The sequence below is a fragment of the Sceloporus undulatus genome, chromosome 1 (genome assembly GCF_019175285.1).
Source record: "Sceloporus undulatus isolate JIND9_A2432 ecotype Alabama chromosome 1, SceUnd_v1.1, whole genome shotgun sequence".
In the NCBI taxonomy this organism is placed as follows: Eukaryota; Metazoa; Chordata; class Lepidosauria; order Squamata; family Phrynosomatidae; genus Sceloporus; species Sceloporus undulatus.
In genome coordinates this window covers 214,843,059-214,857,095 of record NC_056522.1, presented here as the reverse complement: position 1 = coordinate 214,857,095, position 14,037 = coordinate 214,843,059, and the positions used below count along the sequence as shown (strand labels likewise).

The following is a 14,037-nucleotide window of genomic DNA, read 5'->3' as shown; positions in this document are numbered from 1 at the left end:
ATCATACCTACCAGCATTGTATATTTATTTCAGGACTTTCAAATTGTGTGTATTCTTTTCAATTACATTTTACGGCAACATTTTTTCATCAGATTGTATTCTAGCAAATTGTGACAATCGTGGGGAATTTATCTGAGGGTCCTGAATCCAAAGATCCCTAATGATGGGTATTTTGCCTTAGAATACAGCTTGCTTGTCACTGGAACATATATCTGCAAGGCAACACTGGGTGTGTTCTAGCTCACAGGGAGGAGGGAACTTATTTTGACACAAACTAACTGCTCACCAAGCCCTTTGTCAGGCTAGATGTTGTCAAAGGTGTGACCACACTCTCTAGTATCAATTTTGTTTGCCCCACCACCAACTACACACTCACTCTAAAGACCAAGCTTCCTCTGACAAGGAATGCATGCATGTCATTAAACACTGTTTCCAATATTGAATTACTATTTCAAGAGCATTCCTGCACTCTGCATTTAGACCAGGAAACTATAATGTTCCCGGAGATTGAGACCCTGAAAAGTAGAACTACCAATCTCCTTGTCAAAGTATGTGGATATCTTCATAGATGAGCAGGAATTCCTCAGCTGGAAAATCAATGCATAAAGGATTTCCTGAAGGTAGAAAGTTTGGAAGGCACTGCTCTACTGTATTATAATGTACTGTGGGTGGTTCTGAAGTAGGGTGATCCTTGCATCTGCAGATTGTGCAAGGGAGGAAAAACCAACTGTACTTAATTATTCTCTTCTTCATGAGGAATTCTGCTTTGTGTAGGTAGCTCTGTAAATTGAAGGTTTGCATGTGTGTTTTGTAGCTGTGCAAGCTGGAATTTTGCATCTTTATGCAAAACTCAGTAACAGGCACTCCCCTTATCTGTACCTATTCCTCCAGGAAGAATGGGGCAAAGTACATACTTGAATATAAAACGTGACCACTTCAAACCTTGAAAGAGAGAAATAATGAGAGTGAACTCCTTCAAGATCTTGGAGAACTGTGGTCAGTCAGATAAACAATATGTCAGATAATATTGGACCAGATGGAAAAATATCTGACGTGGTGTGAGAGAGCTTTATTTGGGAACAGGGGTAAAGGCCACAGCTCAGTATTAGAGCATAATGCTCTACATGCAAAGGGATCCAGTTTCAGTACCTTGTATTTCCAGATAGGAGAGAGAAAAACCTCAATGCGAAATTTTAGAGCACCTCTGCTAGGACTGTATTGTCAGTTACAATTCTCTGCTTTTAAACCACATGCTACTTATTTTCTTCATCCTACATTTGCTGTCATCTGGGAAACCTTTTCAATGAACTGTTTCAAATTAGACTGTTTCAGAAATAATTTGTTAATGACCATTAAAAAGAATCCAAATGATCTGTGTGTGTCTGTGTGAGTGTGTTGTGTAAAGTAAGCTGTTAGTTCAAGGATATATTGCTTTTTAAAAATTATTCTCAGGTAAAGTTGATATTATTATAAACAACCTTCATAGTGCAGGATATCTTAAATTTTATATGAAACCCAGAAAGCTGTATGTATGTATATATATATATATATATATATATATATATATATATATGAACTAGTATTAATTTGTATTAAATTGAAGATGTTCAAATGGTAAGGGTTTAAGAGTCATTTATTATGACAGGATGTCAGTGGGAATTTTAGTATAAATTATCTATACACAGGGTTAAACAAGTGGTACTCCCCAAATATGTTAGATTACAATGTCCATAATGTCTAACCAAGCACCATGCTGACTGGGCCTTACAGAGGTTGTAATCTGGAACATTTGGTGGGCATCAGATTGTTTAGTCCTGCAAGAATTGGACCTCATAGCTATAGGAAAGTTCTTCCATTCAGTCTCCACAGAAATGACTGGGAGTTATGCAACAAGAACATTAATGTGTTTTTAGCAAATCCCTAGACTGTTAAAAAAAATTATCAGCTATTCATCCTGTCTGCTACTATTCCATCATTGCGACCAATGAAGACAAGGCTTGAATTAACTCCGTTGAACTTCATGTGGATGAGCTCAAGTGGTGTGTGAGGGAGCCTGGGAGAAATCCAGGGAAGGGGTTGCAGTCCAAGATCCTGTGTGCTTAGATCACACCTGTGTCAAGATTACCTTCAAGTTTGGATAACAAAACCTCAAACTATAACAAGAAGTCACCATCCCCTAGGAAGTGTCCCAGTGTCAGTAAATCTGAAATAAATAGGATTTGCACAAATACACAGAAACTATTGTTGCATAAAGCACATTCATCTCAATGGACGCTGTATGACAAATCTTTCCAGTGGACAGATCCCTCTGTCGTTCCTCAACTGATATTTTTTGTGGGGTGGGGTGGGTGGTGGAAATCAGTAATCTTTACTTAACATTTATATGTCATTTGTATATCATTGTATTGTTGAATGAGAGAATGCTGGATGATTATAGAGATGTTTCTGTAATATGCAGAACTCAGTAGGACAGATTGTGAATGAAAATGGATGGGCTGGATGAATTGAATGATGGATGGATTAATGGTTAGATGGATTAATGGTTAAATAAATTAATGGTAATTTATTTATTATTAATATTCCACCATGGCTTTATACCATAGGTGGGGAACATGTGACCATGCAGATGTTGTTGGAGTGAAACTTGCATCCATCCTTACCCAGGGTAGTCAATGGTGAGGGATGATAGAAGACCACCAGTGACTGATCACATGCTCCTTATGACTAGTTTATAGAGTATCAGGTACTCCCAAATGAAAATTTCTGTTTTTAAAATCCATGGGGGAAATTTATAATGGTTGGGGTTTAGTTGGGGTTTCTGTTTCGCTTACCCGCTCCTTTTAGTGTTCATTAACCACTGTACAAAATCTTGAGCTCGTCTTGTGTCCAAGTACTTGCTGTAATCGCTGGTGAATGTACCTTGTGAGTGCCGTTTCACTTCGTTCAGCTGTCTAGAGTCATCTAATGGTTCAGCCTGGGAAGCTTTGAATGATCTATAAGTTTGGTTTGTAACACATTAATTGCACTGAAGACTGCACATTTGAAAGGTGCTGCACTGGTTCTCAGTCTGCTTATAGCATATATTTGTGTCCCCCTCCCCCCCCCCCAGTTTCTTAAGGGAGGGATCATTAGTTGCCTAATAAACGCTTAGTAACAACACATTCTGTTAAGACAATAGCCATAAGTCAAAGCACTCCCAGTTGAATTAACCTCATGTGCTGCTGATCTATCTAATAGCCAATGGTGGTGATGGGGGGGGGGAGGAGAGAGAAAATTATTGTTAGTATTTTATAGGGGTTTCCATGCAGCTTGCCTTCTGTTAAAAGAAAATATACAGTCCACTCTTAGGTTATAAAAGCATTCAAAGTTTGATCTCAGGAGTTTTACCTGGATTTCTCTTCTGTTTCCTGAAGGGGATTTTGCCAGCTGCTTTGAACAATCATTAAAACCAACCCAGCCACTAAATACATGCTTTTCATTTTCATCACCTGTGGAGATAGAGGGGGAAAACAATCATTTCAACAGGTTTTGGCTGCATTCATATTCCGTGAGAGTGAACTGGGACCTCATCTTCATTCAGCTGCAGTAGAATCAAGGGTTTCACACCCACATGGAAGAAGCCACCCAAACCTGTTCTATCCATTATAGGAATTAATTTACCTAGGAATAAAGAAAGCAGCCTCATAATAAGTCAATTTATGCATTCCTTTAGCCCAGCAATGGTGTAGGGTACCTCTACACTGTAGAAATAATGCAGGTTGACACCAGTTTAAGTGTTGTAGCTCCATCCTATGGAAACCTGGGAACTGTAGTTTTACAAGGCCTTTAGCAAAGCGTGCTGGTGTCTCACAAAATTACAAATCCCAGGATTCTGTAGGATGGCACCATAGCAGTTAAAGTGGTGTCAAACTGCATTGTTTCTACAGTGTAGATGCACTTGTAGTGGTAAATTCTGAAAAGCAGGTGCTCATTAGGGCCATCTTCATGGTTACACCAAACATTTTGACAGCTGTCTTGAGCCATACCAAAACACCAGCTCTAGAAGTTTTTACCTCCACCTACAGCCACTCTTTCCTAAAACTAATGGGTCTTTTTAACCATTTCAGACCAAACCACTCTAAAATAAATCTCATTACAACAGGGAATAACTACAATACATTTTTTTTCTTAAGAAAACCTATTCCTTGTCCCCCTAATTAATTATTGTGAGGATTACAACTGGGCTTAGAAGAACAGTGAAGCCTGAGGGATGTGACAAATTGCCTCATTGTCCCTACTAAGAAAAATGTCCCAGTGCTTTTCACCCTATAGCTTCACCGTACCTCTATGAATCCAGTATTGTACACCCAGAAGGGATTCTCTAACCATACTCTCCAATGTTTGACAGATGAAAACCAGGACATGTAGGGCCAAGCAACAGCAGAGTATGATAAAATATCAAAAATTATTTATGAAGAAGAACACATAAACTAGGTGAGACTCCAGCAGTTTGCTTTTGCTTGAGTTTACTAGGAAACTCAACTGTTCTCCCTCCCAATTTGCAGCAAATGAAGTAAGCTGGGGAGAAAGGGAGAAAGTAGGAGGAAGAGAGAAAACAGGACATTTTTAAAGCAGTGGAAAACATGGAATGACAGACAGTCAATCAGGACCCATCCCTGCCAAATCAGGACACTTGGAGAGCATGTCTAGGGTCTCAGAAAAAGATCTTTCTTGCCTCCTGCTACCCAGTCCTTAGGGCTGAGTTTTCTGGCAGATACTGTAATCTATGCAACGATGCAATATAATCCCAGTTCACCAAGAGTTAAACCATATGCCTAGTAGAACTGAAAAAATTCAACCCCTAAAATGGATTATTCACACACAGAAATAACTTTCATCATCAGTATCCCTCATTGTGGCCAAGTACATGTGTCTTTACTTAAACTGCTGTATTCCTGTATTTTGTGCCTGCAGCTTAAAACTTCATACATACTAGAAAATGGGAAATACTAAATACATGTAGATTGTGTCTGATACCTAAAGTTTCATAAATACTGGAGAATGGAAAATAGTAAATATGTATAGAGAGTTACAATGTAAAAATGATTTATGCCATAAAAATGATGTTTTAAAAAATTCCCCCCTAAAGAAATAAGGAATTTCCATCATAGCATAATGTGTCACAATTTTAAATGGGGTTTACTTTGTACAATTTCAAACAAATGACATAATTCAGCAAAAGCTGAGTATAACAGTCAATCCTATCATGACTTTGAGCTTGTCCATTGCAGCAAACTTTAGTTATGACAAACTTTTCTTAGACTGTGCCAAATAACACATTTTGTAACATATTTTGCAAGAATGGATAAGATGTACTGCCATCACTATTTGCATATTCCCCCTGGTTCTGGTTTCATTTCTTCAAGAACAAATAATGGTTTTTCTGGAGCTTTCTTTCATTCATACGGTGGTACTCTGCTGTCCTCTAGCGTTGTTTCTTAAGATAGCAACTCTCCCTGTCTCAATACAGCCTTGAATATTTCATACTTCTCCACAGAAAACTGCATTTAATAATTCCATGTGGACAGGTCTTTTTGTGAAGGAGAAAACGTTTTTTCTGCCTTCAGACAGCTACATCATTGGAAGATTTTTTTAAAAATTAATTATTATTTTAGTACTTTATTTCTAGCACCATCACAAAATACCAACACACAAGGATAAACATAAATATATCATTTGACAAAAAAGATTATATTTTTAAAACCCTCTGAAAAATAAAAACAGTCTTCCAGCACAGTATAAATGCATTTTTATTTTCTTCTTTTCCAGTGAATATACCTGCATCTTCATTTTCCAAAATCAAGAATCCCATGACAAACCTTGCCAGTATTTGTGATGAAATCTGGATGATTTTAAGATGTCTCATTATTGTTTATAAAAGAAATGAATGGCTGCCCTGTCTTAATAAACATGTCTGCATGAGGTTCTCCCCACAAGAATTTTACACCTTGCTGTTGACTTTTTAAATAATTTTATTTAATTCCAGATCCCACTTCACTGATTTTAGAAAGTAATGTGAAGCGACTGTTTCTCAGGAACAACTAAACATATGTACACTTTGTGCATATGCTCAATATAATGTGTAAACAGCCCTCTTTTGGTATTAGATAGTCTGAGTCACACTTTAAATAGGGAAGGTCCCAGAAAACAGATAAAAATAATTACCATTGTTGAATAGCAAGAGCTCTGAGAACGCAAACAGACCTATGCTGTAATAATATAAGTATATAATTATACATATGCACTTGAGTTTGAACCGAAGGTAACTCAAAGGAGCCTGAGAGAGTTATGTTCTACTGAGCACAAAGGACATTGCCTTTCTAGTTTTTGCCTTATTCTAGGGGTGGCAGACATTTGGATCTTCAAATGTTTTGTCCTATAGGTCCCATCAACTAGTATGGCTCAAAAAATCAAGAAGGCCAAAAGTTCCTTACCTCTGCCTTCATTGTGAGCATGGCATAGAGCTATTGGACTAAGCTTCCTGCATGTGTTACCATTGAGTCTGCTGGCTAGGGGTTCTTGAAACTGTAGTTCATCAATATCACCTCAGAGACTACATGATTCCCATCCCTGCCCTACAAGTCCTTATTACAAAAGTCCTATCTAAAGCAGACTTTTTGAACTAGTTATTGAATAGTAAGTTGACACTCAAAGTACATTTCATTTATCAGAATCAGATCAAACCACTGAGTCCCTTTTCCAAAAGGCTGCAGATGACACCGTCCGTGGTCAGGATTAGCAATGAAATTTGGGTCGTTCTTTTTGTTTAAAACTGAAAATGTCTTAGTTGTGGATGAGTGGGATCTTTCATGGCTTGATAATAGAGCACTACATTTGCTGATTCAATCTCCACCATTTCCAGGTAGGAGAATACTGAAAAATACTGCAGCCTGAAACCCTGGGGAGCCATGGTCACTAGACAACATAGGCAACACTGGGCTGAAAATACCAACAACTGTGCTTGCTGGAAGGCAATATCTTCAGCTCCAATTGGAAAAATGGGACAGCTAATTTAATAATTTTAATTTTTTATTATATTGAGTAGAGTCCATTTTAAAACTTTCGACCAATGGAATGACTTCTGTCTGCAGAATGAGGAAGAGATATTCCTCCCTCGCTCCTGCAATCGCTCCCATTGCACAATCTCATAGCCTCCAACATTTCCCAGATGAAAACTGGGACACATGTTGCCAAGCAACATCAGAGTGTGGTCAAGGTGGCAGCAGTTATTGATGACGAAGAACATGCAAGCTTGGAAAGGCTGCAGCAGTTAGCTTTTGCCAGATTTTACAGGAAGGGCAAGATCCCACCCCCTCCTCTCCTCTTCTCCCTGAGTTAACTGAATGCAAACTACTTTTGCACTTTGAACTCAGTTTGCAGCAACTGAAGTAAGCTCAGGACAAAGGGAGCAAATGGGAGGACAAGGAAACTGGGACATTTTAAAAGCAGATGAAAAAATGGGATGAAAGGCGATTAATTGGGCAAATCAGGACAGTTGGATGGTATGACCTCTAAATTTGATCTGGAAGGTCAGAACCCCCTCCCAGGTAGATTTTGCAAGATACAGGGAGACAGAGAGGAAGTGAAAGTGTGCTGTGCAAACCAAAGCCCACTTTCACTGCTTTGGTTTCTGCCCACAGATGACACTCAGGTCTTGCTGTTATCCCAGGAAGCTCCCAGGAAGTGGTTCTGAAACTGTCTCCTGTCTGGGTAGCCAGGAATGGGGAACATGCTTGGCTTTTGTAACTGTCCTGCTTCCTCTAACTCACACCATTCTCTGGCCACATTGTTGGTACCGTCATTGACTTAGGCTGCTGCCACACTGCAAAATTAATGCAATTTGACACCGCTTCAACTGTCATGGTTCCATCCTGAGATTCTGAGATTTGCAGTTTGTTGTGGCACCAGGGCACCCCAACAGAGAAGGCTGAATATCCATCCTACCAAGCTATAAATTCCAGAATTCCATAGCATTGAGCCATGACAGTTAAAATGGTGTCAAATGGCATTAATTCTGGAGAGCAGAGGCAACCTCAGTTACTCTAACCCAAATCAACATAAACAGGCCCTCTAAATGTCTTTCTTGGAAGTTGGAAGTATTGATCATGCAATATATCTAATTCATTCCTAATAGCATTTCCTTTTTTAAATAAAAGATTGGCAGTCTCTGTTCCTTTTACTTGATTGTGTTGGGTTTTTTGCTTCATTTTTTTAAAGAATAGAAATCTCAAAGTTCAAAGCCCAGACGAAAAACAACAATGGATTGGATCCAATTTAGGTACCTGAAAGTGGCAGAATATTTTTCTACATCCTCTTATCCATGACAGCCCCTCTACCACCCTGAAAATGCTATACAGAGTGTGGGGGACCCTGCTGAATGGGGAATTGTGTTCCAACACTTGTGGCAGACAGGAAGATCCCTGAAAACTGGATCAAGTCACTTTCCATGAGTGAAAGACAGATTTAGCATCCAAACCCAATAAACCCCATTTTTAAAAATGGTGGCCCACATGTTTATTCTGCCTGTGGATCCTAACATTTATTTCTTTGAGTTCTTTTTATTATAATGCCATTTATAATAGTAAAGTATTTTGGTTATAGAATCACTTCAAAATGACTCCAAAGAACCTAAAGCTGAATTTCTAAACATATTTAGGAGAGAAGCTGAGCTGAATATAGACCAGCTTACATCTGAGTAAACATTGCAAAGAATGGATTATTATCTCATTAGCAGACAGTGATACACAGTCTATCATTAGTTTATATTCTGGACTCTAGAAAAATGTGCTGATACAAATTTGCTCCATATAATGATATATAGAATTAAGCAACAGCTGGAAACTACAGTTGGCACTTAACAGTTGTGATTTTGACTTTTGTAGATCTGATTATTGAGAATTTGACTAATATGTTCTCTCTAGGAATCTCTAGGTCCTCCAGCACAACTCTGCCAGAAGTTAACCTTAGCATCACACTGGAGGACCTAGAGATTCTGAGAGAAAATAGTTTTTAGGCATTTGTAGGTCCTCCAGTGCAATTCCATGATCAACCTCTTCAAGATGTTGGCCTTAGTGTTGCACTGGAGGGCTTAGAGATCCCTAGAAAGGTGTTCCCTCAGGTATTTTTTTTTAAAAAAGTGGTTTGTGTGTGTGTGTGTTTCACTTTCATAGAGGTCCTGTGTTCCCTTGCCCCATTGAATGTGTTTGACTTCTCAGCAGCAGTATTCATTGATATTAAATCCACCAAAATCTTAATCCCACTTATAAACTCTTTCTCTTTCAGTAGAACATATCATCTAGTAACTTTTTTAAAATGGATGAGACATTAATCAATATATGATATAGGTTTCCCACCCAATCTCTAGAATCTAGACATGCAAAATGGCCAATATAGACCAAAGTAAAGGTTTTTCAGAATACTGGACATTACCTTAAACTCATTTGTTTTGAATGGAGTAAGTTTGCACATTCAGCCAAGACAGTTACACTGTTCAATCACTGAAACTGCAGTCCTACACAAAACTTCCTGTGAGTAAAGGATTCAAACACATAACCAGGTTATTCTGGATCAGTATGCAAAGGAATATTGTAGCACCTTTGAGTTTAACTGAGAAAAAAAGTTTGTATCATAACCTTTTGTAGACTGAGTCAATTGCATCTGATGGCATATATGCATCTCAGGGGAGAAGCAGACAGGCATGAAGGAATTATCTCCTGCCATGAATGCTCAGGGACCTTGGTGACTGAAGTGGGCCACCACTGTGGTCCCAAACAGACCGCTGGCAGGAGCAGATTAAATCTGTTGCTTTTGCTGGCAGCTTCATCTAAAAGCCATGCCCCAAAGCGGCTGGAAGCTGCTCTATTTGGACTGTTTGGCGCGTTACAGACCGCCCATTTGGGGCGGCCTGTAACCGGCCCTTTCCCCAGAACGGCAGCCTCTGAGGCCCCGATCCACCGCTTTCCAGGCCGTGGGGAAGCAGCAAAAGGCCCAAGGACATCCCAACAGCAGTGGGGACTCTCAGAAAGGGGCCGCTTGGCCCCTTTCTGATTTGCGTCACTGGTGCAGCCTTCACACAGCTGCGACAGCGACACAAACCAGGAAGGAGCTCCATTTCAGAACTCCTTCCTGCTCCACTGAAAGGGCGCACCATTTGGAGGCGGCGTGTTCGTTATGTCGTCATGGTGGCCCCCATGTGGAAGGGGCACTGCCATTTTGTACGGACTCAGTCCGTACTAAGGCTAGGGGCGTCTGGAAGCGACGCCCCTTTTTAACCCTAGTACGGACTGAGTCCGTAGTTTAAGGCCCCTCTGTAATGGGCTGTTATTTCTGGCCTCAGTCTACCAAAGTTTATGCTACAAACATCTATCTTTCAGGGTGCATCTACACTGTAGAAATAATGCAGTTTGACACCAATTTAATTGTCATGGCTCCATCCTACAGACCCTGGGATGTGAATGTTTGTGATGCACCATCATTTGTTAGCACAGAAAGCTAAAGATCTTGTAAAATGACAAAAATCCCAGGATTCCAAAGCATGGAGCTACAGCACTTAAAGTGGTACCAAAGTGCATTATTTCTATAGTGTAGAGAGGCACAGTCTGTCTCAAAGATGCTACAATATCCCTTTCCTTCTGGGGAGACATAGCTAGGGTTGCCACTGTTCTGTCACTGACTGCAGTCCTACACAAACCTTCCTTGTATGTAGATACAAATGTATTTCTGAATTGACATTCAGGGCCTGCTTTCTTTAACAGAAATAGTCCTCTCAGGTAGAATAAGGTTGTGAATGCAAAACAAAATTCAAGAGCTCTGCTTACATGTTTTTCTGCTGTCTTGATTTCTATTGCTGTCAAATAACATTAAAAAAGACAAGTGTGCACCATTGCCAAAGTTCATAGTCATATTTATTTAACCAAAAGCAAGCAAGCAAGAAAAGAACCAGTACTCTAGGGGCAAATGAGCAGAGCAGGACACACACAAAATTTGGTTACAAGTCAGGGAGTATATATGCACTACTTGAAGGAACACAGCTATCTTTCTAAAAGCTAAGTAGAGGTGAGCTTGGTTAGGACTTGAATGGGAAACCACCTTGGAATCCTGATAGAAGAAACATGGCAAATAAATGCATATCATCATCATCATCTGATAATCGTGATTAGTAGGAGTGCCGGGGGGAGGGTGAGCGATTATGTTTCCAAAGTAATAAAGCACTTAAATACACATATGATTTTGGTCTGGCATTATTTTTTAATTTTTTTAAAAATGTGTCCTTTGGTTACATGCTTTGCACACAGTTTTACTGGACATATAATTCTTTTGTTGTTTGTTATTGTTATGTGCCTTTAAGACATTTCTGACTTTGATGACCCTAAGGCAAACTTATCATGGGGTTTTCTTGGCAAGGTTTGCTTGGAAGGGGTTTGCCTTTGCCTCCCTCTGAGGCTGAGAGAGTGTGATTTGCCTATGTCACCCGATGGGTTTACATGGCCAAGTGGGGATTTGAACCCTAATCTCCAGAGTCTTCAACAACTACATCACACTGGCTCTTACACAGATCAGATATCTGTATTAAGGAATGCTTATTTCCCACTCAATTCTACAGTAGGGTTTCTCAGTCTTTGGTCCTCAAAATATTTTAGATGTGTGAGCTATCAATTGGTAGTGATCAGGAATTTTGGGAGCTGAAGTCCCAGACATCTGGAGGACCAAGGACATTATCATTTCAAATTCTATTTTAAAGTGAAGTGACACTTGACAAATTATTTTTCTTTTCCTAAAAGTTGCTGCAGATCACAGGCTCAGATCCTCCTCTGTACTAACTGCAGAAAGGAAAAGAAACAATCATATCCATGCCTGTATGTTTTTCATTCTGCAGCTAATCACAATTGCAAGTGGGGGGAAAAGAGAAAAATGTGTTGGGAAATCAAGATGTTGCCCTTCCCCTGGTACCACAGCTCTAATCCAAATCCACCACTGCTTTTAGAAATGAAATGAAAAACATCATTCAAGAGCCACAGCTGCCCTCCTGCATTATATATGATTTGTTCACTAAAATAAAGTCGGTAAATATCTGCCCAAACAGATTTTCGTAGTTCTGTTGTAATCAACTGATAATGACTCAAGGGTTGGACATGCCAATACAGCTCTAGAGAAAGAAAAATACAATCCAGACCTATGTGCTTTAAATCCCCATGAATCTCTGTAAAGAGCACTATATAACAACCCCACTTATATTTATAAAAGAGACATAGGATGCCATACATTAATTTTAGGTCCACTTATGTACATAGGAAGCTGCTTTGTACCCATTCCATCTATACCAATGCAGAACTTGGGAAAGTTACTTTTTTGACTACTCCCCGATTCCCCAAGCCATGCTAGTTGAGGGATTTTAGGCATTATAATCTTTAAAATAACCCACCCCAGCTCCGCATCCGTACTGGCTACTGTGGCAGGTAATGGCTTTCCCAGTTTTCAAACCCCTACCTGGAGATGCAGTGTGTTATAATTAGAGGTCTTTTGTATGCAGAATATGTATTCTACAAACTAGGAATAAATACCACTGAATTCAGTAGGACTTCATTATAAATAAACAGGTATAAAGTTGAACTGCACATGATATAGGTGTCCCTTAATGTAAGTTAATTGTGGTTAATTGTACCCTACTTTTGATCTGGATTACGATGAAAGTACTTCTGAATCTTTTTTTTTTTTAAAGGAACAATTCTAATAAGTAAAACACCTTATTTTTTTAAAGAATGCATTTTTAAAGGCTAGTTTCCCTCATTATATTGTGACTTTTTTCACCATTATATGCACACATGTATTTTCTCTGTTCCCTCCAATGCTTTACATATATCACAACTTTCTGCCACATGTAACCAATTTGCATTGTGTTTCAGTGAAACAGATTTTAAACAATTTTGCATCATGCTTCTCAAGTCAGTGTTTATTAGAATTGTGTGCATATGGCTGTCTGTCTATTTTGATACAAAATATTTTAAGACCCTATAACCATTTACTACGGTGTGAATCCCTTTGAAATAAATGTGACTTACCATCCAGGAAACATGTATAAAGTACACTGTAAAGCAACCTGATCATGAAGCCTAAGTTTCCCAAAACTATATCAACATTTCCTTTGATCAGAGCAGGTTGACTCTTACCTTTGGGCACTTGGAGAGGATGTGGAGAAGTAGGGAAGGCAGCTCTTCCTCTTTCGTCAAGACTTCTGGAAGCCTTGAGAATCCTTGAGTGACTGCCTAGTAGTCTCTCACAGCCTTATATATACTGTTCAGCTTCAATAAGCACTTATGAGAATGCATCATTGCTGACAGTTTCCTTACTCAGTTTGGGGGGGGAAATATACACACTCACACACCAAACAAACAAACGAACATATTCTCTTGTTTGCCATTCTTTGCATTTGACCATTTTTTACAAGTGACTTCACACGTTTGCTCTGTTTACTCTCTTGACATCAGTGTTGACATAGGCCCTAACTATGGAAGCAATGAAGTGTCATTGTCAAAATAAGTATCTGTCATGATGATCCTAGAGTTGTCCAATGCAGGAGTCAACTATCTGGAGAGCAATGGAGATTAGCTCATTGGCTTTAAAGTGCCTTATCCTCGATGGGATAAAGGTGCATTTAATTTTCAAAATGAATGTTATCACATTCACCCATACTGGGGTGAATGAAGCCCGTATATAGCCCAGATGCCAGCTGGGCTTATCCTGCGCCTTTTCAAAAATGGAATTGTCACCATTAAGTCCCACTGCCAGAGAATCAGTGCCTCATGTATTTGTTACATTGTGGTTCCAGTGCAGCACATATGTACACAGGACTTAGCTCTGTTGCCCACAATGGGACTTCTGAGCAGATATGCGTAGGAGTGTTCCGCATCTGTATTCAACATATGATAACTTTATACCAGCCTTGATCAGATCAGTCCAGAGATCTGGAATTGTCCCTATAAAGCAGGGTTGGACCAAGGA

At 39.4% G+C, this 14,037-nt stretch overlaps 1 protein-coding gene across 2 annotated transcripts in view; it reads right to left on the bottom strand.

Moving 5' to 3' along the window:
• GCG (glucagon) overlaps nt 1–13,278 on the bottom strand; it is a 27,020-nt gene extending 13,742 nt beyond the window's left edge. Inside the window, exons 1-3 of one of the 2 annotated variants that reach the window (XM_042437983.1) lie at nt 13,206–13,278; nt 3,388–3,488; nt 2,832–2,993 (exon numbers count right to left, since the gene is read on the bottom strand). In XM_042437983.1, coding sequence (XP_042293917.1) covers nt 2,832–2,993; nt 3,388–3,485 — 260 coding nt within the window. In that variant the 5' untranslated portion in view covers nt 3,486–3,488; nt 13,206–13,278. The remainder of the gene's footprint in view (nt 1–2,831; nt 2,994–3,387; nt 3,489–13,205) is intronic. The other variant, XM_042437992.1, reaches the window with a different exon arrangement.
• Nucleotides 13,279–14,037: the final 759 nt, after the last annotated feature.